At 44.3% G+C, this 26518-nt stretch overlaps 1 protein-coding gene across 4 annotated transcripts in view; it reads left to right on the top strand.

The window, feature by feature from the left end:
- The window catches only part of PPM1H (protein phosphatase, Mg2+/Mn2+ dependent 1H), a 334697-nt gene that overhangs the window by 206746 nt on the left and 101433 nt on the right, over window positions 1-26518 (top strand). For all 4 annotated transcript variants that reach the window (XM_063927727.1, XM_063927728.1, XM_063927730.1 and 1 more), the window contains 2 exons: window positions 1705-1817; window positions 16126-16210. In XM_063927727.1, coding sequence (XP_063783797.1) covers window positions 1705-1817; window positions 16126-16210 — 198 coding nt within the window. The remainder of the gene's footprint in view (window positions 1-1704; window positions 1818-16125; window positions 16211-26518) is intronic.

The following is a 26518-nucleotide window of genomic DNA, read 5'->3' as shown; positions in this document are numbered from 1 at the left end:
AACCAGCAGCCGTTGTATTACGATCCCCTCCGAGCGCCCACAATATCCCTTCTTTGTTTCTGTTTAGTACGGTGGATACCCAGGTCCACCATTGTGGGCAGCCAGAAGGGTGATACGTTTCTTTTTAATAAAAAAAATATATAGAATTTAAGTATTAATACTATCTTACTTTTTAAGAAAAAACCTTTTCAATCAGTGCCCACTTTTGTCTTCGGACTCCCTCTTTTTACAGTGTATGTGTTTCAGCTGCCTTTACATATAGAAATGGTGTATACTATATGTTCTCTCTTTTCTTCTCTCTCTGAAAATGTGCTCAACAAATGTTATTGGTGATACTTATCTCTGATAGATAAACCTCTATATCAAAGTAACTTATACTTCACCCGATTGGCTACCTAACTATATAGCTAATTATATCCTCATCCTGGTATGAAGGACAATTCCATTTTCATTTGTGTTTAACACACTCCTCAGAAAAGAGTTAAACAATTGCTTACTCAGGGACTTTGGATTCAAAACTCCACTTTTTAAATGTATAACTATTAAAAGTTAAGTTTTAATTATAATCACAACAAAGAGTGCCCTCAAAAAGAGGTAAATATTTCTCTTTTTTTCTGTCCTTTATGTGAAAACCTTCCTTTTTTTATGTCATTGTGAATTTCCCCAGCGGAGCACCACCAACACTCAAATGTTTATGGATTTACCACACAAAATATATAATAATAGTTGGTACACAAACCTGTTAACAACAATTATATCAGGCAGTGCAGGATCACCCAAAACTTTGTGTATATATGTAGATGTTTTATAGAAGAGTAACATCTTCACTGGATAACCACTGCCAATAAAAACACTTATTCACCCGTAAGCGTATCCAATTACATATGCCCAAAGCATTATCCCTGATAAATGCTGGGTATCAGGGCTAATTGGATAGCCCCCGGTGAATCCATTAACTGCGGTAAATTGACACAGCTAATTGGATACCAGCCTGTGTATTAGTTATATAATGCAGTGTATGAAGCTCTGCTAGGTTATTCTGTTTGTATACAGCAGCCTTCGTGGGATCTACAATATGGTGCCCCAACTACTTGTCATACATAACAGAAGATCCTGAGTTACGAAGTTATCATTGTACATTTTCTTGTGCTTTGCGGAGAGTACGTGGCGCCTTTTCTTCCTGTGCATTCTCCAGAAACAAGCGTACACAAGTAGTGTGATGCAGATTCATACACATTTTATGCACATCTCCACTGTGACTGCAGAGATGTAACGGGGCGTTATCACATTGCAATGTTCAGTCAAGGCATGTGTACAGAACGGAGGGTCATGTTCAGTTTGACAGAATCGTACCTGCACCAGTTTCCAGGCGTTCAGTGTAGGCTGGTGTATTTGCATCCTGACAATGACCAGTAGCAAATTAAACCTATGGGTTGGTGCTGGCGGACCACAAAGATACATAGAACACTGCATACAGGTGAAGATACGCACTTACCCATGCACGCCATGCAAGCTAATCTACGGCCAGTTTGTGTTCAGCTCAGCATCAGGCCCCTATGTCTGTTTCCATTGCAGATCAGATGTTCTGCTCAGAAGCTGTATATTTTACATGTCTGTGGTCTGTGTTACTATTGTGTCTACAAATCTAAATTCGTACCTAATATAATTGTTGTACTGTCTTAATGTTTTACCTTCTTACTTTAGGATCTGCAAACTGAGCGAGAAAGAAGCACCTACACTATATCTGGAGGCTGCACAGCACTTGTGGTTGTATACTTGCTTGGGAAGCTCTATGTTGCCAATGCTGGTGACAGCAGGTAAGCCTTCCTTGTTTTATATAACTGGCCTCATTTACTAATAATGTGATAAAGTAGAATTTGGATTCATTCTTGGCCTCCAACATTTTGTTGATAAAAAAATGTCAGGTAGGACTGTGTACTCTCTCTTTTCCTACCCATAACAATCGTCAAACACATTTGAATACTTCATAACTAATGTTTACTATCTAGCGTAACACTAATGGAAATCCAACAATACAGTGTTTGTCATTGAAAGTTATTTTCCTTTTATATAGCAACGAGTCTCTCATGACACATCTAAAGAGTGTTTTGTCATTGCAATTATGAAGAGCAGCTTACCACATCTGGAGATGTCAGCAATGGGATTCTGTATGTGGCAACAAAGCCTTTATGTGCCTCCATTCTAGTAGAACTACATTAAACACTATGGGCCAGATTTATCAAGCCTTGGAGAGTGATAAATTGCACGGTGATAAAGTGCCAACCAACCAGCTCCTAACTGCCATGTTACAGGCTCTGTTTGAAACATGTTAGGAGCTGATTGGTTGGTACTTTATCACCGTGCAATTTATCACTCTCCAAGGCTTGATAAATCTGGGCCTGTGTTTTTTTTACAGTGACTCATTACTTGAAAAAAGAAAAGCCATATGCAACATTTTGTAGCAATGGTACTCTTGTGTTATGATTATAACGTAATAAGGAAAATAATAATAATTTGGTTATGATCCTGTAGTTACTTTAGACCTGGTTTCCAGCAAATCACTGTATGGAAGCACACAAGGGGTTAATGTGTTGTGATGAGTGCTGTAGAAGTCTGCTTTGTGTATACTGTATGTATTTATTCCAAGGTCGGAAAAATAAATCTAATATCTTCTTTAATACAGTTACTCTCTCTGTTTTTTCCTCTTTTAAAATAACCACAAATACTGGGAATAGAATGTGGATTACTAGATTAGAGTTTGGACACACAATTGACTGTTTTGATACAGTGGATTGTGGTGGTTTGATACAGCAGATATTTACTATGCTCTCACCTTTCTGGTAAAAGGGTCAGTGTACTGTAGGCCTGATCTCAAGCACAAGTGAGGAGGAGAGGCTTTACTTCTGTAAAAGATGGACTGTTGCCAGGAACTGTCAGGACAGCTCTGCTGACCATTATTCCTTTATTAAAAGGAAAGAGGACTCCAAATACGTTTCTGCCTGTGAAAGGTCACACAAGCATTTTTGGCTCTGTGTAATAGGTCATAATTACTAAAACATACTTTCTCACAAGCTCTGTCCTTGCATGCGATTATTGATACATCCATGCGATGTATTCAATAATCGCATTGCGGATTGGGATGATGTTATCACTTCACATATGCATCCTCAGATGTGGATTGTGATAAATTGGCCCCATAATCCTTACAGATTATCACTATCCCCGGTAGCAGGTTGAGTATCCCATATCCAAATATTCCGAAATACGGAATATTCCGAAATACGGACTTTTTTGAGTGAGAGTGAGATAGTGAAACCTTTGTTTTTTGATGGCTCAATGTACACAAACTTTGTTTAATACACAAAGTTATTAAAAATATTGTATTAAATGTCCTTCAGGCTGTGTGTATAAGGTGCATATGAAACATAAATGAATTGTGTGACTGTAGACACACTTTGTTTAATGCACAAAGTTATAAAAAATATTGGCTAAAATGACCTTCAGGCTGTGTGTATAAGGTGTATATGTAACATAAATGTATTCTGTGCTTAGACTTAGGTCCCATCACCATGATATCTCATTATGGTATGCAATTATTCCAAAATACGGAAAAATCCCATATCCAAAATACCTCTGGTCCCAAGCATTTTGGATAAGGGAGACTCAACCTGTATATAAAAATGAAGCATATGTTTGCTGCTCAATCACAGCCAAACCTTTAATGTACATGACAATTGGCATAAGAATAGTGTAGAGGCAGTTTAGAACATAGGGCCATGCGTTTTCCGATAGTTTCCACTCACATTCCCGTTTTTTAGTTACTAGCGTGCCAACTCCACATTTTCAGTTCACAACCTGCCACGCACATCACATAATAGGGGAGATCTGTAGAGCAGTTAGTTTGTATCAGAGCGATAATAAGGTCAAGTAAAGAATATATACAAAACGCACACACAGGTTTCAGGCATAGTGCTGCACAGCAGTACGTCTGAGATTGCTTACCACAGAACTTCGGAATGAGTAGCTGCACGTAGTACAATCCACAATGTTAGTAATTTATAGTATGTCGGCATCTTCAGTCAGAATGGGTAGGAGTCTGCTACAATAAAAATGTCATGTCTACTGATTGCTGTTAAGTATAAATAGTCTGCAGCCATAAATTAACATCTACTGTCTGAGGGGGTAATTCAGACCTGATCGCTGCTGTGCATTTTCGCACAGCAGGCGATGAGGTACTAACTGCGTATGCACTGCAATGGGCACATGCGTTGGACAACAACAAAGTGTATCGCCGGTCAGCAACAGGATGGTGCGAAAATATTAATTGCACGGGCATTCGCACGGTGATTGACAGGAGGAATACGTTTGTGGCTAGTAACTGACCATTTATTGGAAGTGTCCAGAAAAAAGCAGGCATTTCCAAGCGTTTTGTGGGAGGGTGTCTAACGTCAGCTCCGGCCCCGATCAGCCTGATGTGATGGCACTGTAGGAGTAAGTCCTGGGCTGCGCACAGACTGCACAAAGTGAATTTTAGCAGCTCGGCGTACACATAGGATCGCACACTTGCACAGCAAATTTACACTCTTCCTGGAGGCGGCGACTATCTGAACACAGGACAGCAAAGTTTGCAGCCCAGCGATCAGGTCTGAATTACCCCCTGAGACCGCTATTCATAACATGCCACACTTCACAATGCAAATAATTTGAAAGCGGCTCCACACCACAAGGACATTTTTAGGAGATGTTGGGATATGTTTTAGAAAAAGTGTAAAAACAGTCCTGGTACTTTGAGCTCCTTAGCATTGCCGTCTGGCAGATAACTTGTAGCTGCAAGCAAACACTATTCTGCCATCCAGGCTCCGCTGTTCACATTCACTTTTGTTTGTACTGAAATACCAACTCCAATGCACATGTGTGGCTTGGGCCCATCCGCGCAGAGCACATAATGAGAACGCAGCACTGACAGGCGCACAGCCATTATCACGTGAGTGTGCAGTGATGACGTACACCCGTTAGGCACAGCCCTTTTGACTTTGTTGAAAACGTCACAGTAAAAAGGAGGACTTCACTACTATTGTGTTTTGTTCTTCATAACTCTGATGATGATAGGTTGCGAACTGTCCTAGGAAATGCCAGGAGCTACAGCTAGTACAAATGTATGTAAAGAGACACTATAGAAACCTGCAGTTTAGCATCAGGAAAACAGCCATCTTTACATTGTGCAACCATGCTGCATTGTGGGAGAGGTGGGAAATTATAACTATGGACATATTTTAGTGGGGGCATGTCCTAGCTCAACTCTTAACACTTTGTAAAAAATAGCTACCAGTATTTGCTTGCTACATACACAGTAGACCAGGCATTCCCAAACTCGGTCCTCAAGGCACACTACAGTCCAGATTATAGTGATATCCATGCTTAAGCACAGGTGACCAAATTAGTACCTCAGTTATTTTGATTTAACCATCTGTGCTGCAGCCTGGATATCACTAAAACCTGCACTGTTGGTGTGCCTTGAGGACTGAGGTTGGGAATGCCTGTAATAGACTACAATTTTAACTGTGTACATAAAAGAATTTGCATTGCAATATGATTAGTCCGGGTGTAAATTTACACTCTTTGGATGGGTTTACTCCCATATTCTCCCACAATTCCTCCATGCATCCCCCCCCCCCCCACCATCCCTTCCTTCCTCCGGTGTTTCACTCTCCTATTTCTCTATTAGTCCCATGTTCTTCCCCCTGTTCCTTCTGTGAGTCTCTTCCCCCTCCCCCTCTGCCTCCTGTGTCTCCGATCCCTTCCACTCCATACCTCCCAGCCTTTTCCTCTGGTGTCTCTCCCTCTTTCTGCCAAGTCTCTCCCCTCCATCCCCGTATTTTTCCTCTCTGTCCTATTCCTAACTTGTGGGTTGGGATTAATATGCCGGCGATTGAAATACTGACCGTGGCATCCTAATGGTTAGGATTCCGATAGGGGCAAGGTAAGTATACTTACTTTACCCCAATGCCCCCTTAACATGAACCCTCTTTGCCCGCAGCCTAACCCTAACCCTCCAATGCCACCACCCCCCTCCCCCTGCAGCCTGACCCTAAACCCTCACCCCCCATTGCTTACCTGTACAACGCTCATTCGGGAGCCAGGCAACCATTGTCGGGATTCCAGCTTCGGAATTTCGACTGCCGAGATCCTGACTGGATCCCCTCCCTTGTATCTTCCTTCTGTAATTCTGTCTCTTCCCACCCCCTATTTCTCCCAGTCTCTCCAGCCTCCTTCCCCCTATTCTTCCCCTGTCTCATCCCTTGTACCTGCCATGTCTTTCTCCCACCCTCTCCCTATTCCTATATATGCTTAATCTTATCAGCTGCCTTTTTTCTCCTACCCCTGAGTTATAAGAATGACACAAGATTCATTCTGCATACATTTCTATGTTTTATGTATGCTTTCAAAGGACAAGATTTGAAAGCGCTATTATTCTATAATGTATTTTCGTAATTATAGGAAAGCCATCAAATGTTGTCATTTCCCATGATTCAGCACGAAGGTCACTTTATTCCTTGTCTGCTAATTGTAGCCGAGTATAACAGCTCTGCTAACTGTGAAAGATGTAGCAACTAAATATCTGTACAGCTGACAACTATCTTGACTTTGTGTCATGTAAATGAATATGTTAGATGACTACTAATTTAGCCATACATCTGCTGCATTTTATTCCCTGCATTCCAATGAGGAAAGCTGTCATTATATCTTCTATTGTCTTTGCTCAATAACGTCTGTTACATTTTAACCTTTGAGTATAAGATTTTCAGCTCAAGTTTACAAGTAACTGAATTTTCAATTTCTAATCGTATTTCTGAAATATGGCTAGTTTATCATTGTTGACGACGGAAATACTTTTAGACATTTCCATTATCTAAAGAGCTCATCTGATTGTAGCAACATTCTTGTTCTAATGCTATGACCTTCTCTACCTTACAGTTTATCTCCTTGACTTTACTGCATGTCTTCCCAATTTGGTTTACCCTCCTATTGGTTTTGTTTACACCGTACTGGACCATTTACACAGAGTATGGGACATTACAATTACAAATTTTGGGGAGAAGATGGAAGAAAATATCTTGCCTGCTTTAAATCCAGAACACAAAATATTAAAGTTCAGCTATAACTTACAGTGCATGCCTGTTGGGAGATCAGGAGTGATTGTATGGATGCTGACTTACAAGTGTTTATTTGCTAAGCTTTTAATTTGTTCTGGTCAAAGAATTTGAAAGGGCGATAATATTACATGCAAAACACTTCTGATTTTGTATTAATATTATTGCTCTTTCAAGTCCTATGGCCAGTACTGCCAAGAAGTGATTGCTTTAAAAATGTACCCTTCAAACTAAAATATGTATGGACATGGTTGAGCTTTGTTTTACTCTAAAGGTGGGTACACACTTAGCGATATAGTGAACTGTGGGGCAGATGTATTAACCTGGAGAAGGCATAAGGAAGTGATAAACCAGTGATAAGTGCAAGGTGATAAACGCACCAGCCAATCGGCTCCTAACTTTTAATTTGCATATTGGAGCTGATTGGCTGGTGTGTTTATCACCTTGCACTTATCACTGATTTATCACTTCCTTATGCCTTCTATAGGTTAATACATCTGCCCCAATATCTCTCATTTTCCCCCTCCTGAGCGTGTATACCGCCGCTGACAAGCGACCCTCTGTCTCGGCCGTGCATGCAGCTCAATTTGGACTCATGGTCCAAAGCTGCATGCTCCGGCTAGTCGCGGCATGACATCACTGTGCTATATCATTAGTGGTATTGCACAGTGTGTTTGTCCGCCTTCGCCGAACACATCACCTAGTGTGTACCCACCTTAACTCCTTTGCTGGTGAGATTTTGCTCAGTTGTGCACTGGAAAAACCATCCGCAGCTAAAGATTTAAGGGGCCTACACACGGTGCGATTCTGCCTAAAGGAAATCTCCGGAGCCCAGAACCACCGATATTGACTATACACACGGTGCAATTTTAGCTATGTACAGTTTTCACTATACTACAAACTAGACCAGGCTTTCCCAACCACGGTCCTCAAGGCACACTAACAGTGCATGTTTTAGTGATATCCAGGCTTCAGCACAGGTGACTTAATTAGTAGCTCAGTTATTTTGATTTAACCATCTGTGCTGCAGCCTGGATATCACTAAAACCTGCACTGTTGGTGTGCCTTGAGGACCGTGGTTGGGAAAGCCTGAACTAGACTGTACACTTTATAGTCAAGATTGACCTGCCTGCATAGTCTATTTATTCTTGCAATACCGACCCTGCGGGAGCGTTCATCGGCATTGCAAGCTATATACACACCTTTCGATATGTTTTCTACCGATATGGACTACGTGTGTATCAGTGACGTGCGGTGGGGTGAGGCAGGTGCTCACCGCACGTCCCTGGTGTGTATGCAGCTTCAGAATAACTTACAACAATATAATTTCCTCTGACTTCTTACCCACAATCTGACTCCTCCTCACCGCTGGGGAGCAGGTAAAAAAAATATTTTTACTTTTTTTTTTTTTTAAGGCTGCTGTTCTTTAAATACCGCCCATCAATTTTTACGGTATGTGCAGATGACGTATCCCAGAAGGTAAAAAGAAAAACTCATTAAGGTGTTAGTATTGCTGCCTCCCAACACTGAGCTTTGTAATGTTATGGCACATAGTAATTGTTCTCCAGTGATCAGTGGCATAATGCCAGTCTACTCAGATCTGCACCATCTTTTGCCTAAATCTTTTTTTTCTTTCTTTTAAATGCATAGATCTTTTCCTGCATATAATTCTAAATGAGCGTCATACTGTCCCAGGCTGTTTGTTACTATTTTGTGCAGTGCGTCATGCAATACAGGGTGATTCTTATGCATGTACGGTATGTTTCCTATACAGTCAGCCATAGCATTGTCCTTTGTCTACAGTAATGCTTTTCATACAACACTTCTGATTTCATACTTTTTCATGTTTAAGTGTTTCATACATACAATTTCCAGGGACAATTTGTATATGCAATTTGTGCGGGAGGTAATTTGTACAAATAGAACATTACTTCTCCATCACACTACTCCACAGGGTACAATGATTATGTAACGCTATTGTATGTTTACTTCTGACAAAAAAGAGAAAAATCTCTTTATTGCTCATTAGTAAAACTATCTGAAAGTACCTGAGGTGGTAAGTGCCAATATAACCACTTATTCCTATGGGTAAAAAGTGTTGTTGCATTCTAAAATATTGTATATGATAAGACTGGATTACATCCTTCAACCACAGCATTCGCAAACAAATTTAATGGCCTTATCGGCAATCCACAGATAATAATTTTCCACCTTCCTCAGATACTAGTCTAGTGCCATAAATATTGTATAATCAAAAATTGTGTAATACAGCTAGTCACAAAGCTATTTCATTTGTCACTAAAAAAAAAAGTTTTAGTTGACAAATGTGACCTGTTGGAATTAGTCATTCAGCCTAGAACATACCATACTAATGTATATGTCAGACACAGTTGCCGTTGGCTCAGAAATACAGCCCTCATGTCCTATTTATTTTACTAACTGTGGAATAATATTTGTAAAATAAGGAATTCAACCATTTTTGGATTCGACACAATTCGACAGTCGAATCCCGGCCGCCAGGACCCGAATTCAACATATTCAATAAAAAACGGATTCGACAGTCCCGCTGTCGAAAAACGGACCGATTGACGAATAGTGTGCGTCCTGGATTCGACTTCATGGACGGCACAAAACTGTAAAAAAAAAAAAAAAAAAACCCTGAAAAAAATTGCGTGGGGGTCCCCCCTCCTAAGCATAACCAGCCTCGGCTCTTTGAGCCGGTCCTGGATGCAAAAATACGGGGGGGGGGGGGGGAAATGACAGGGGATCCCCCGTATTTTAACAACCAGCACCGGGCTCTGCGTCCAGCCCTGGTGCCAAATATATGGGGGACAAAACACGTAGGGATCCCCCGTATTTTTAACACCAGCACCGGGCTCCACTAGCTAGAGAGATAATGCCACAGCCGGGGGACACTTTTATATTGGTCCCGGCGGCCGTGGCATTAAATCCCCAACTAATCACCCCTGGCCAGGGTACCCTGGAGGAGTGGGGACCCCTTAAATCAAGGGGTCCCCCCCTCCAACCACCCAAGGGCCAGGGGTGAAGCCCGAGGCTGTCCCCCCCCCCCCCCCCCCCCAATCCAAGGGCGGCGGATGGGAGTCTGATAGCCAAGTGTCAGAAAAAAGAATATTGTTTTTTGTAGCAAAACTACAAGTCCCAGCAAGCCTCCCCCTCAAGCTGGTACTTGGAGAACCACAAGTACTAGCATGCGGGGGGGGGGAAACAGGCCCGCTGGTACCTGTAGTTCTACTACAAAAAAAAATACCCAAATAAAAACAGTACACACACACCGTGACAGTATAACTTTATTACATACATGCACACCGACACACACATACTTACCTATGTTGACACGAGGCTCGGTCCCCTTCTCCACGTAGAATCCACGGGGTACCTGTAAATAAAATTATACTCACAACAATCCAGGGTAGATCTGTCCTCTTCAGAGTTTGTAATCCACGTACTTGGCAAAATAATAAAACGCAAAACACGAGCCACGCACTGAAAGGGGTCCCATGTTTACACATGGGACCCCTTTCCCGACTGCCGGGACCCCCCCGTGACTGCTGTCAGAGAGGGTCCCTTCAGCCAATCAGAGAGCGCCACGTCGTGGCACTCTCCTGATTGGCTGTGCGTGTCTGAGCTGTCAGGCAGTGCATAGCGCATAGGCGCTCCATTATATTCAATGGTGGGAACTTTGCGTTCAGCGGTTGACCGCGAGTAACCTCGAGGTCAACCGCTGACCGCAAGTTCCCACCATTGGATACAATGGGGTGCCTATGTGCTACATTGTATCTCGAGTGCGCCGTCTGACAGCTCAGACGCGCACAGCCAATCAGGAGAGTGCCACGATCTGACAGCAGTCACGGGGGGTCCCGGCAGTCTGGAAAGGGGACCCATGTGTAAACATGGTACCCCTTTCAGTGCGTGGATCGTGTTTTGCGTTTTATTATTTTGCCAAGTACGTGGATTACAAACTCTGAAGAGGACCGATCTACACTGGAGTGTTGGGAGTATAATTTTATTTACAGGTAACCCGTGGATTCTACGTGGAGAAGGAGACCGACTCTTCGTGTCAACATAAGTAAGTATGTGTGTTTCGGTGTGCATGTATGTAATATAGTTATACTGTCACGGTGTGTGTGTACTGTTTTTATTTGGGTATTTTTTTGTAGTAGAACTACAGGTACCAGCGGGTCCGTTTCCCCCCCGCATGCTGGTACTTGTGGTTCTCCAAGTATTAGCTTGCGGGGAGGCTTGCTGGGACTTGTAGTTCTGCTACAAAAACAATATTCTTTTTTCTGCCACTTGGCTATCGGCCTCCCATCCGCCGCCCTTGGATGGGGGGACAGCCTTGGGCTTCACCCCTGGCCCTTGGGTGGCTGGAGGGGGAGACCCCTTGATTTAAGGGGTCCCCACTCCTCCAGGGTACCCTGGCCAGGGGTGACTAGTTGGGGATTTAATGCCACGGCTGCTGGGACCAATATAAAAGAGTCCCCCGGCTGTGGCATTATCTCTCTAGCCAGTGGAGCCCGGTGCTGGTGTTAAAAATACGGGGGACCCCTACGTCTTTTGTCCTCCGTATTTTTGGCACTAGGACCGGACGCAGAGCCCGGTGCTGGTTGTTAAAATACTGGGGATCCCCTGTCATTTTTCCCCCCCGTATTTTTACAACCAGGACCGTCTCAAAGAGCCCGAGGCTGGTTATGCTTAGGAGGGGGGACCCCACGCAATTTTTTTCAGGAATTGTAGCCCATTCCCACCACTTCCCACTGAAAAACATGCACTGATCTCTCCTATTTTTTTTAGTCAGTTAAAAAAAAATATATATATATTCTTTAAAAAAATCAATTAAATAGTACTTGTGGCTCCTAAATAGACAAACCAAGTAGATAATCCCTTCTAATATAAATAGATATGCTATTAGCAATCAAAAAAACACAAAAACCCCCAATGTTTTAAAAAAAAAATATTAGATCACGACCGCAAAATGAGGTGGAATGAAATTGACGAAATGACTGTCGAAAAGCACTGTTGTCGAATCGACATTCTTCAATTGAATATACTTTTGTCGAAAAGCCGCATTTTTACCATTGCAGACATGTCGAATTTGAGAAATGTCGAATTGCCAAAAGTCGAATCTGAAATGGCAGGTTTTTTGTCGAATAGTACTGTATTACATTGTCGAATCCAATCCGACAGTTTTTTTTTTTTTTTGAAAATGCCCCGTTTTTTCAACATTTCGGCAATTCGACCGCAATTGCATATGGCCCATAGGATTGTAACCCAGAATCTCTTCCTGTATTACAAACTAGTAAAACTGAATCATATTACAGAATACTTTTTGTAATGTTCTGGCTTACGAAATAGGGACTTTAAATATACCTGTCAAATGGACTGAGGGGGTAATTCCAAGTTGATCGCAGCAGGAATTTTTTTAGCAGTTGGCCAAAACCATGTGCACTGCAGGGGAGGCAGATATAACATGTGCAGAGAGAGTTAGATTTGGGTGTGGTGTGTTCAATCTGCAATCTAATTTGCAGTGTAAAAATAAAGCAGCCAGTATTTACCCTGCACAGAAATAAAATAACCCACCCAAATCTAACTCTTTCTGCACATGTTATATCTGCCTCCCCTGCAGTGCACATGGTTTTGCCCAACTGCTAATAAAAATTCCTGCTGCGATCAACTTGGAATTACCCCCCATAGTTGGGATCCCAACAGTGAGGATACAGACAGCGGTATCTCAACAGTCAGAATTCCGATAGATCTTAAAGGTAACTACAGGGCTTAGAGTCAGGCACTGGTTAGTCTGTGGTGGCGGGGGGGGATTAGGGTTAGGCTGGTTAGGTTTACGTTGCTGGAGGGTTGGAGTAGGGTTAAAATACTTATCAGGATCTATTGAGATTTTTTGAACGTCTAGGTGATGCTGTTGCCATTCTGACCATCTGGATACTGACTGCTGGGATTTTGTACCCAAGCCGTCAAATGCTATATAGAACAGAGGTATTATGTCCCCATCTAGATGCAAAGCTTTTGGTATCTTAGACACGGCAAAATTAATTAAAAAATTCTGGTCGGAAGTTCGCTCACATGCTATATTACATCTTTTATGTTTTCTCCCTTTATCGTCAAAGTGGGCGACTTTGAAAATTCCTAGCAAAACTGACAAAGGGCAGAAACTCCTAACCATCGTGTCTGTGGTAGCTAAAAAGTGCATCCTTTACCTCTGGATTCATCAAACCCCATCTTTGATATATGTAATTACTGTACAGTTCTAGCTTTACAACATCTTGCATAAAGAATAAAAAGACGAGATATTTTGTTACATTTAGGAAAGCGTAATTGACACTTTATCTGAAATGTTTATTTACTGTAACAAATTAAGATCTGTTTTCATTTGACTAATTGGTATAAAATGAAATTGCTTATCGGAGATCCACTGATTCAAACATTGCCTCAAAAGAGTCGGCTCAAGTGAATCCTACTAAATGTAAATTTATTTTTTTATGATTGTTTTGTATTATGTACACACTGAAACATCGGCGCTGCTTGTAGATTACATGATAATATAGATTTAGTTGCCTTCCTCATCTTTGTTTGTGATCTGTTCATATATTGTACCTCTACATGGAAATATATATTCGTTTATGTTACAACAACATTTGCAGATCCAATATGAAAATACAGGCCATGGATTCACTAGGAAATAGTGACCTCACAGCATAAATGAGCCAGTTAATTCAGTTAGATTAGCAGCAGTGAGTTTAATGTTGGCACACGCTTCTAGTGACAGTATAGGCTGAATTCCCATCACTTTCATACCAGGAATTGTCTGCATACCTTATATGTAGAACTTAGGGACCTGACTCAGGGATGGAAGCAGCTTGTTTGCGCTTGCGTCTGTGGCTGGACTCGTGGCTGCCAGTATATGCATACGCTAGTATCGGCCTTTTCTCTGGTGTACAAGCCTGTGTCTGACTGTGCAAGAACTGAGACGCCCATTTTCTATGGCTCTGCGTACAGTAATAGCAGGGTGATTCATAAGACGTCACCATTGCTGCACCATCGACACTTACACCAGCCCTATGGCAGGTGCAGGTTCTCAGTCTGACTCTGGCCTCCTACAGCTGTGCATCTGGGAACGCAGTCACTTTCACCCGAATAGCACACACACCCATGAGACAGACCGTTCACTTCTAGCCACCTCCCAGTCACTGCATGGGAACGTTCATCACTTTCCCGCCACATTTCTGATAACATGTCTCTATTTCAACAGCATCTCTGTTTCTTGCATGCGCCATAGGGGATTTTAGAAACGTTCATGCAATTGCTAATCTCTCCACTGCGTGCACACCGGCACCGCGTGCGCCTCTGGATTAGACCGAGGTCGTTTTTTTGTTATACTATATGATCTGGACATTTTATCTGCTGTATGGGAGATGGCACAGAGATCCATTGTTGGGTTTTGAATTAATAACTTATTTCATTTTGACGACTTTATTTGTATCTACGAATTACTTATATTAGTTTATTAAAATATAAATTGAAGGAAACGTTACAAAATTATATAGCATGTTAAATTCTTTTTATTAGTTTTTGGTAACAAAGTATTACAGGGACCTGACCAACATAGAGATGCGTTTCTTTTGCTGCTGACCCCAGTTTAGGTGACAGTATGGGATAAATTATCAAACCTTGGGGAGAGATAAAGTACCAACCAATCAGCTCCTGTCAATTTCCATGCTGTTTGATGAATAACAGAAATTGATTAGTTCGTACTTTAGCACTCTCCAATTTCTCTCTCCAAGCTTTGAGGGGAATTCAAATGTCGGCGATTATCTCGCCTGGACGAATTACACACTTCACGGCAGCAGGCTCTCGCACAAAAGTGTTCGCTACCCCTTTTACCTGCGAATTGCCCAGGTAAAAGGTATGAGACAGGGTGCCATTGGCAGCGTTTAAACGTAATGGCTATGGCAGTTTGCACCCTTCGCCAGCAATTAAATTCCCCCCTTTATCTCTCACCAAGGTTTGATAAATATTCTCCATTGGTTTGCATTTCTTGAATGTATTATGGCCTTTCTGTATAGCTATAATTGGACACAAAATTGTCCTGGGAGTAAATTGCAAGACTTTCTTGTCCTGACAGCCTGAGTTTTTACTAAATTTAACCTTAAGATTTGTTTACAAATGTAACAGATCTGACACTTCTTCAGGGTAGATTTATTAGGAAGTGTGCAATATTTACATAGGGCCTAATTCTGAGTTGATCGCAGCAGCAAATTTGTTAGCAGTTGGGCAAAAACATGGGGGTAATTCCAAGTTGATCGCAGCAGGATTTTTGTTAGCAATTGGGCAAAACCATGTGCACTGCAGGGGAGGCAGATATAACATGTGCAGAGAGAGTTAGATTTGGGTGGGGTGTGTTCAATCTGCAATCTAATTTGCAGTGTAAAAATAAAGCAGCCAGTATTTACCCTGCACAGAAACAAAATAACCCATCCAAATCTTACTCTCTCTACACATGTTATATCTGCCTCCCCTGCAGTGCACATGGTTTTGCCCAATTGCTATCAAAAAAACTGCTGCAATCAACTTGGAATTACCCCCCATGTGCACTGCAGGGGGGGCAGATATAACGTGCAGAGAGAGTTAGATTTGGGCGGGGTGTATTCAAACTGAAAGCTACATTGCAGTGTAAAAATAAAGAAGCCAGTATTTACCCTGCACAGAAACAAAATAACCCACCCAAATCTAACTCTATCTGCAAATGTTATATCTGCCCCCCCTGCAGTGCACATGGTTTTGCCCAATTGCTAACAAACTTGCTGCTGCGATCAACTCACAATTACCCCCATAATCCGTTACCTTAACATTCTTGTATGGTTCCAATTTAAAAAACAAATATCAATGATCTGTTAATGTAATAATTATTTTTTAATGTGAACTTTTTTGTGTTGTCTTTTAGGGCTATAATTATCCGAAATGGAGAAATCCTTCCAATGTCTTCAGAATTTACACCGGAAACCGAGCGTCAGCGGCTTCAATACCTTGTAAGCTACAACCAATGCTATTGTGATCCAGTGTGAAAACGACTAGTTACAGTATAAGATTCTGTCCTAAATTTTGCATTGCTGTGACCTCCTTTAGTGTTAGTACAATTTGTAACTATCATTGCTTGTCCTCTTAATAGAGTAAGGAGTCTATTTACTAAGCCTTAGATGGAGATAAAGTGGACAGAGATAAGTACCAGCCAATCAGCTCCTAACTGCCATGCCACAGGCTGTGTTTGAAAAATGACAGTCAGGAGCTGGTTGGTTCGGATTTTATGTCTGTCCACTTTATCTCCATCCAAGGCTTAGTAAATAGACCCCTATATCATGTAGATCATGCAGCAAGAGGAAATAGGCAAATGCTCATTGTATTGGTCAAGCTACACTATGACTTCCTCCCCAGCAGCTCACTTCAGCAATTCGTATCACCCAATTATTTTACGTAATTTAAAAATAGACTATCATGTCCATGCATTCGGCATTGACAAACTGCTGCCACTTCACCACTGTACCTCTACCACTGTCAGTGAGGAAAACCATGCCCACCCGGCCTGAGGGGCAGACCCAAGTAATGGCCCTCACACACTGGCCGATATGTCGGCCGTTCTAATTGCTAATCATTTACATGGCAAAATCAGTCTGATAATAAATGTATTGACATTAATGCCATTGACTAATCTGTGTTGAGTTTCACCATAATAGGCGTCAAAATGTGACAATGTACCTTAAATCTCGTTCCACCATTTTCACAAACAAATGTTACCACCTTATTATTACTATGATCTTTTTCATCCCCATATAGTTTTTTTTTATATTTACAGTTGACCTGTTCTCCCCTGCTAGCCACACAGTAGTACCTCTTATACACGTTACGCCATACAGTAGTACCTCTTATACACGTTACGCCACACAGTAGTACCCTTATACACGTTACGCCACACAGTAGTATCTCTTATACACGTTACGCCATACAGTAGTACCTCTTATACAGGTTATGCCACACAGTAGTACCTCTTATACACGTTACGCCTCACAGTAGTACCTCTTATACACGTTACGCCATACAGTAGTACCTCTTATATACGTTACGCCACGCAGTTTTACCTATTATACACATTACGACACACAGTAGTACCTCTTATACACATTACACCACACAGTAGTACCTCTTATACACGTTACGCCACACAGTAGTCGTTACGCCACACAGCACGGTGGTAAAGTCCAGCCAATCAGCTACTAACCGCCATGTTACAGGCTGGGTTTGAAAAATTATAGGAGCTGGTTGGCTGGTACTTTTTACCGTGCAATTGATCACTTTTCGAGGCTACCAAGATTTATCTCGGCAATGAGTTAGATCCTTTTTTCCTGCAATCTGACCGGCAGCTTCCCGGGAGCCCTGCGATGTGCTACTTGAGTGTATTTTTTACATGCGACTTATCTCATGCGATCTAACGTTATTAAACCTATTTCTATGCGATTGAGATAAATATAATGGTCAGCCTGTGTGATCTGCGACTACGATGCAAGGCACACAGAAATGCACCTCACATCACAATCGCATGAAAAGGACATGTGGTGTGACACTTTTCATGCAGTCCGTCTCAGTAATTCGTTTCAATCGCATAAAAAGAGCCCGTATCGCACTAGTGGATGGGGGCCTTTAGTTCATCTGGCCCTATAGTCTTTGTGCGTCTGCGACTGTATCTGCAGACAAAATGTAATGTTAGTGTTTAGTAGGAAAACTCTGTAGATTACGATTTCGTATGCACGGTCGCACACGGGATATAGGCATGCCGCATATTGGGGGTCATTTCAACCCGATCGCACACTGCACTTCTTCGCAACCGTGCGATCGGTTTGGAACTGCGCATGCGCGGGCACCGCAGTGTGCCGGCGCATGGCAGTCATCGTTGCCTAGCGATTGCCTCTGAGACAGGAGGGGGCTGAACGGCAGCGTTTAGCCGCCATTTAGGGGGAACGGTCCGGCCAACGCAGGCGTGGCTGGACCGTTGGGGGGGAGGGCCGCGGCGGCTGCGACGAGTAACTCCCGGCCAGCCGCAGGAACTGCGCTGGCCGGGAGTTACTCTTCAAATACAAAGGCATCGCCGCTGTGTGATGCTTTTGTATTTGTGCGCGGGGCGGCACAGACATGCGGGGCGGGCTAGCCCTGTGCTGGGCGTCCCCCCGCATGTCTGAGTTACGATCGTAGCTGTGCTAAACTTAGCACAGCTACGATCAACTCGGAATGACCCCCATTATTTTAATCAGCATAAGCTACAAAGTTACGCCACATCATGGGCTGTTTAACTTACCAGGAGGATAGATGTGTTTGGACACATCTGTGCCTGTTACTAATCAGGGTCTCGGTTCTTGCGATTTGCTGTTGCAACAGCAGAGACAGCAGGTCCCAGGTGTGTGAGGGGGAAGAGCCAACAAAGGAGGGAGGGGCCATGTACTACAGCATATGCCCTGCCCCTTTTATTTAAATTGGTGCAGTTTCCTTGTTGGATATCCATCCCTAGGCTGGGATGGGCATCTGGGGTAGGGGCCCTAGGGGAGGGAGAACTGCAGCACATGCCCCCTGGGCTCCCTGCTTATTCCTGCTCTGTGGCGCATAAAATAGAACTGGAGAAATGGAATAGATCAGAGTGCCCCCTTTCATGGCTGGTGCCTGGAGAGGAACTGCTGCCACTGTCTCCTGTATTTATGCCCCTGCATCATATCAGTTGTAAAACACACATAGCAGTTGGCAAATCCTCTGAATAAGAACACTGTCTCTGTAGGGTGTACTATTTAAATGAGTGCTAATTAATGGCAGTCTGGTGAATGCAGGGGTTATCAGTAGTGTGATAAGGCCAGGATCTATCCTACCGTATTCAAACACAGTCTTGTAATCTTGATCCCTGTTTAAGAAGTGTAGTGCCGTCCTTGCTGAACGATGTAGCGATGGTGCTTTCTGCCGGCAGACACCTGTCCGTTTGGCTCCGTTGTATCTTCCTCCCGGGCGATATACGGAGCGGGATCGATTGCTCCGCGATCTACGCGTTTCACCTAGTAAGACTTCGTCAGGATTGCGGTGACAGTGTTCTTATTCAGAGGATTTTGTTTCCCGGTGGGGTAAACCGCAAGCAAGTGTACCCACAGGGATTGCTTTACATGTTTGTCTTGTCCTGTATGTTTTGTTTGTCCATTTAATACCGGTATTAATTAATTAAGCCTTTTAATATTTTACAAATCTATTCTTGTTAAACCATATAAATCACAGAGTTTACTGAAATTACAACTGATGTGTGATTATATTTATCCCTTATAATGTGAATATCTAAGTTGTAGTACACATAGAATTCTTTCACCCATACAGACTTTGGTGAGCGCTGAACTATATTGTTTGGAAGCTACTTTATCATAGAAATCTGGTGTGGATTATTAGATCTACACTAAAAAGGTCTACCACTAATGGTAGACATGCATTAGGTCGACAGGGTCAAAAGGTCTACGCAGGCAGTAGAAAAAGTTGACAGGGTTTAAAGGTCGACATGGAAATGGTTGACACAAAAAAGTAGACTTTTTTTTTTTTTGGGGGGGGGTGTTTTGTCACACTACTGCTACAAACATTTATCATTTATGCTGTGAGGTCACTATTTCCTAGTTTGAGAGTGTGGGCTGGCTCTATGCCCCTCCTACCAGACTCCGTTTAGAAAATGTGCCCAAAGGAGCCGGTCACAGCTAGGGGAGCTCTACAGAGTTTCTCTAGTAAAGTTTGTCTTAGAGTTTATGATTTTACAGGGAGGCTGCTGGAAACAGCCTCCCTGCTTCGTGGGACTAAGGGGGGGAGTAGTGTCCGTCCTGTGGGGTCTGAGCCACTATCTCCGCTGACAGGACACTAAGCTCCTGAGGGGATAGATCGTTCCCCGCCACAGGGGATCGCTCACCCCGGCAGCATGCCGCCACCCCCTTTCAGAGCTGAAGATTTGTGGCGCGTGAGTTACCGACCCCCCTAGCAAGCGGGGGGGCCGGTGTGAAGATGGCGGCATCAGGGTATGGAGCGCAGTATTTACTGCGCTCCGGAGGCTCAGCGGTATATAGTGCGGCGCTGTGAGGGGCACTCGGAGCCAGCGCCTACACCCTACACTGGTCACACAGCCTGTCGGGGTCCCCGGATCTCAGCCAGCACAAATCCTCAGGTCAGTATAATCCTATGAAGAGCGGGAAGACAGCGACATTTTGGGGGCGGAGCTTCTCCTCAGAGCGGACCCAGCAGCATTCAGCGTCATATTCCTGCCTGCACAACGCTGTCAGTGAAGAGCAAGTCCCTCCACAGCAACTCCAGCTATCTATCACGGCACCAGGGGGTTGTAGAAGGGGGGGGAGGGGGGTGCTGCAAAACGACTGTGTAACCTAATAAGGTGCACAGTCAGTGCTGATAGGGGGTCTCCCTTTATATTAAAAGCGCTGTGTGTGGGTTGGCTCCAATCTCTGTGTCTCTCTTGCCATTCTTGGGGGTGAAACTCTGTCTGCCCACCCGTGTGTGTGTGTGTGTGTGTGTGTGTGAGTGAAGTGTCTGTGGTCTCCATTAAGCAATGTCTAAAGACTCTGTGTCATATGCTGCAGAGCATATGTCTCAGGATGATCCCATTCCATGTAATCAGGATTGCACTGGTTTAGCACAGATTCCAGCAAGGGAGCCTGAGTGGTTATCCTCTATCAAATCTATGATTTCTCAGATTTAAAATAGGGTTGCACAAAATGAATCTGCAACTCAGGCTTTACAGAACTCTATGGCAGTCTGGCCCAGTTCTGGTACATCAGGGCTCCCTGCTGTATATTCACATAAACATGCTCTTGCTCAGATCATACAGGATGATACCGTTACCGATTCTGATACTGCAAACGGTGACGGGAATGTGTGGCGGGGGGGCTGCATCTCTTGCTAAAGGGGTGCAGTTGATGATAGAGGCTATTAGGGATGTGTTGAATATTGCTGATACAACACCTGAGCAGGTTGAGGAGGCTTACTTCACTGAAAATAAGAAAGCCTCGCTAACCTTCCCTGCGTCAAAGGAATTAAATGCTATCTTTGAAAAGGCTTGGGAAAACCCGGATTCAAAAATTCCAGATACCTAAAAGGGTTCTGGTAGCGCTTCCTTTTCCGGTAGAGGATAGGAAAAAATGGGAAAACCCGTCTATTGTTGACGCGTCAGTATCCAGAGTCTCAAAAAAGGTGGTTTTAGCTGTTCCAGGATCTATCGCCTTGAAAGAGTTTGCTGATCGTAAAATTGAGAATACGCTTAACTCCATGTACACGGCTTCTGGGGCAATCCTACGTTCCACTATTACCAGTGCTTGGATTGCCAAAGCTATAGTAAAGTGGTCAGGCACGTTACTTGAGGACTTGGATACTATAGAGAAATGTGATGTTGAATTGTTTTTACATAACATTAGGGATTCGGCAGGATTTCTGGTAGAATCCATGAAAGACCAGGGTTCCATGGCTGCAGGGATTTCCTCCATGTCAGTATCAGCTCGTCGAGGACTGTGGTTGCGCCAGCGGTCTGCCGACGCGGAATTCAGGAGAAGTGTGGAGACCCTACCCTACACAGGTCAGGCTCTCTTTGGGGAAACGTTAGATGCGTGGATCTCCACGGCTACAGCTGGTAAGTCACTATTTCTTCCCTAAGCTACACCTACTCCGAAGAAACCCTTTTCTTCAGTTACATCACAGCCCTTTCGGTCTAACAAGCCCAGAAAGGCCAAGCCATCCAACGCCTTCTTTCGGGGAGGTCGGCCCAAGTTCAAGAAACCTGCGGCTTCAGGTTCCCAGGAACAGAAACCTGCTTCAGGTACACCAAAGTCCTCCGCATAACGGTGGACTGCACGCCCCGGAGGTGGGGCCGGTGGGAGCGAGACTCAGACATTCAGTCATGTCTGGGTGTCCTCCGGCCTGTACCCCTGGGTGCAAGATATTGTGTCCCAGGGGTACAGGCTGGAATTTCAAAATCTCCCTCCTCACCGATTTTTCAGATCAGGCTTGCCAGCTCTGCTGGCAGACAGGACTGTCGTGCAAGAAGCCGTCCAGAAGTTGGTGGAGGCACAAGTTATTGTGCCAGTACCTTCTCATATGCAAAACAAGGGTTACTATTCTAGCCTTTTCGTGGTACCGAAACCGGATGGTTCGGTCAGGCCCATTCTGAACTTAAAATCACTAAACCCCTTTCTGAGGAAGTTCAAGTTCAAAATGGAGTCTCTAAGGGCAGTGATATCAGGTCTGGAGGAGGGGGAATTCCTAGTATCCCTGGATATCAAGGATGCGTACCTCCAAATTCCGATATGGCTGCCGCATCAAGCTTATCTTTGATTCGCATTGTTGGACTGTCACTTTCAGTTCCAGACCCTCCCATTCGGGCTCTCCACAGCACCGAGGGTATTCACCAAGGTGATGGCGGAAATTATGATTCTCCTCCGCAGACAGGGGGTGAACATAATTCCGTATCTGGACGATCTGCTGATGAAGGCATCGTCCAAGGAGAAGCTGTTTTGGTCCATAACACTCATGACCCAGCTTCTCAGGGAACATGGTTGGATCATGATTCTTCCAAAATCACAATTGGAACCAACCAGGAGGTTGGCCTTTCTGGAATGATCCTCAACACGGAGGTGCAGAGGGTGTTTCTTCCAGAGGAAAAAGCGTTGGTGATACAAACGATGGTCCAGGATGTCCTGAAGCTAGCCCGGGTGTCAGTTCATCAGTGCATTCGCCTTCTGGGGAAAATGGTGGCCTCTTACGAGGCTCTGCAGTACGGGAGGTTTCACACTCGGTCCTTCCAACTGGATCTCCTGGACAAGTGGTCGGGATCCCAGCTACACATGCACCAGAGAATACGTCTGTCGCCAAAGACCAGGATTTCACTCCTCTGGTGGCTGCAATTACCTTACCTTCTGGAGGGCCGCAGGCTCGGGATTCAGGACTGGATCCTTCTAACCACGGATGCAAGTCTCCAGGCTGGGGCGGAAGGTGGTCAAGTCTGGAAGCCGGCCTGCCAATAAACATTCTGAAACTAAGAGCCATCTACAACGGTCTTCTCCAAGCGGCCCATCTTCTGAGAAATTGGGCCATTCAAGTACAGTCGGACAATGTGACAATGGTGGCTTACATAAACCCAACAGAGCGGAACGAAGAGCAGAGCTGCAATGGCAGAGGTAACCAGAATCATCCTCTGGGCAGAAAAGCATGCATTGGCGCTGTCAGCAATCTTCATTCTGGGAGTAGACAACTGGGAAGCGGACTTCCTCAGCAGACACGATCTCCATCCAGGGGAGTGGGGCCTCTATCCGGAGGTGTTCAAGGAGGTAACAGATCTTTGGGGCATACCCCAGATCGACATGATGGCCTCTTGTCTCAACAAGAAGCTTCAGCGATATTGTTCCAGGTCGAGGGACCCGCAAGCAGTGGCGGTGGACGCCCTAGTGACTTTGTGGGTGTTCCAGTCAGTGTACGTGTTTCCTCTCGAGTTCTAAAGCTCATAAGGAGAACAAGGGTTCAAGCGATCCATTGCTCCAGACTGGCCAAGAAGGTCTTGGTACGCGGATCTTCTGGATCTACTGCAAGAAGAGCTGAGGCCTCTTCCTCTTCGGGACGACCTGCTGCAGCAGGGGCCTTTCGCCTATCAAGACTTACCCCGGCTACGTTTGATGGCATGGAGGTTGAACGCATGATACTAGCTCAGAAAGGCATTCCGAACAAGGTTATTCCTACCCTGATACAGGCTAGGAAAGGAGTAACGTCTAAACATTACCATCGAATTTGGAAAAAATATGTATCTTGGTGTGAGTCCAAGAAATTTCCTGCGGTGGAGTTTCAACTGGGACGGTTTCTCCATTTCCTACAAGCTGGTGTGGATATGGGCCTAAGGTTGGGATCTGTGAAGGTCCAGATTTCAGCCCTATCCATTTTCTTCCAAAAGCAATTGGCTGCCCTCCCTGAGGTTCAGACTTTTTTGAAAGGGGTTCTGCACATCCAGCCTCCCTTTGTACCGCCTACGGCGCCTTGGGACCTTAACGTGGTGTTGCAGTTCCTCCAATCGGACTGGTTCGAGCCTCTACAGGAGGTTGAGGTCAAATTTCTTACGTGGAAGGCTGTCACGTTGTTAGCTTTAGCTTCTGCTAGACGCGTGTCGGAGTTGGGGGCTTTGTCCTGTAAAAGCCCATACTTGATCTTCCACAAAGATAGAGCTGAGCTCCGGACATGTCATCAGTTTCTTCCGAAGGTTGTGTCGGCATTTCATATCAACCAACCTATTGTGGTGCCAGTGGCTACTGACTCCTCAATTTCATCAAAGTCCTTGGATGTTGTAAGGGCTCTAAAAATCTATGTGAAGAGGACTGCTCGTCACAGGAAACCGGACTCTCTGTTTGTCCTGTATGATCCCAAGAAAATTGGGTGTCCTGCTTCTAAGCAGACGATCTCTCGCTGGATCAGGTTCACTATCCAGCATGCGTATTCTACGGCAGGCTTGCCGTGTCCTATGTCTGTCAAGGCCCACTCTACTCGAAAGGTGGGGTCTTCCTGGGCGGCTGCCCGGGGTGTCTCGGCGTTACAACTTTGCCGAGCTGCAACTTGGTCTGGGGCGAACACGTTTGCAAAGTTCTACAAGTTTGATACTTTGGCCTCTGATAATCTGAATTTTCAGTCAATCAGTTCTGCGGGAGCCTCTGCGCTCTCCCTCCCGTTCTGGGAGCTTTGGTACATCCCCATGGTACTAATGTGGACCCCAGCATCCTCTAGGACATAAGAGAAAATAGGATTTTGGTTACCTACCGGTAAATCCTTTTCTCGTAGTCCGAAGAGGATGCTGGGCGCCCGCCCAGCGCTTTGTTTTCCTGCAATTGTTATCTGGTTCAGTACAACTTTGTTCTTAGTTAAGTACTGCATTGTTACTTGGTAAGTAATGTTTTCAGCGGTTGCTGAGTTTTCAAGCTAAGTTAGTTTGATGTGCCTTGTATGTGTGAGCTGGTATGAATCTCGCCACTATCTGTGTTAAATCCTTCTCTCGAAGATGTCCGTCTCCTCGGGCACAGTTTCTAGACTGAGTCTGGTAGGAGGGGCATAGAGGGAGGAGCCAGCCCACACTCTCAAACTCTTAAAGTGCCAATGGCTCCTGGTTGACCCATCTATACCCCATGGTACTAATGTGGACCCCAGCATCCTCCACGGACTACAAGAAAAGGATTTACTGGTAGGTAACCAAAATCCTATTATGAAGAGTAGTGAAGAGCTCCTGGGTATTAAGTTTAGTCCTTCTTCCTAGTTTTTAAGACGGGGAAGCAGTGAGGATCCCGGCAATAACAATGCCGACGCCAGGATCCCGCGCAGTGCTACAATCCAGGAGCCGGAATCCCGACGCTACAGGCTTTGCTCCCTCTATGGGTGTCCACAACACCAATAGTGGGAGAATATAACCTGTGGCGAGCGCAGCGAGCCACCGTGTCCGCAACGTGGCAAGTGCAGGGAGCCCACAAGGAGCTTTCTAGTGCTCGCCCCGCTGCCGGCATCCTGGTAGCCGGGATGCCGCTGACGGTATACTGACAGCCGGCATTCCGGCCATCGGTATTATAGACTGAACCCTGAAGTTCTATGTAGAAGAAAAGATTGGAAACGTCTCAGATGAATTCATCTGTAGTTGTGGCAGTGTGCAGTTGTGTGTACATGCCCTGTAAGCACACATTCCTTGGTTGAGGATCGGTCTCAGGGCAATTAAGACATCTGCCAGTTAGTGCTTAGAGGACCAAACGATCACTCTTGACTATGAAAAAGAAGAGTTATTTTTCCATCACAAAGAGAAGCCCCTAGTGCCAGTGGCAAAACAACTGCCATCGCAATAAAGATCTGGGGGTTTATTTGCTAAGCACTGGGTTCTAAAACCAGATGCTTAAAAGGGCAATGATTTTACTAGCAAAACACAGCTCGTAAAAGCATTGCTCTTTCACATTTTGGGCATAAACATAATTGGAAGCGTTGGTTTTTAGAGGCTTAGTAAATAAACCCCAAAGAGTTTTAAAATCAGCGATTTCCAGTTTTGCATAAAAAGGTGCAAATCTGATTGGTATCTGTCACTGCTGAATATTTTTATTTTAAGATAAGTATAAAATACATCATGCTTAGCATACAAAGCCATAAACTGATGACTAAACACTTCAGACAGCAGAGATGTTTGTTTTCTATGGTGCCTTCAGTGTTGGCTGCTTATCCGTCTATGCTGCTGTAGTGTTGGCAGTGAATGCACAAGGGGAGGGTGTGTTTGGGCGCTG

This window comes from Pseudophryne corroboree, chromosome 6, assembly GCF_028390025.1.
Source record: "Pseudophryne corroboree isolate aPseCor3 chromosome 6, aPseCor3.hap2, whole genome shotgun sequence".
NCBI lineage: Eukaryota > Metazoa > Chordata > Amphibia > Anura > Myobatrachidae > Pseudophryne > Pseudophryne corroboree.
The sequence above is the reverse complement of the archived record's forward strand: the minus strand, read 5'-3'. Positions and strand labels throughout refer to the sequence as shown.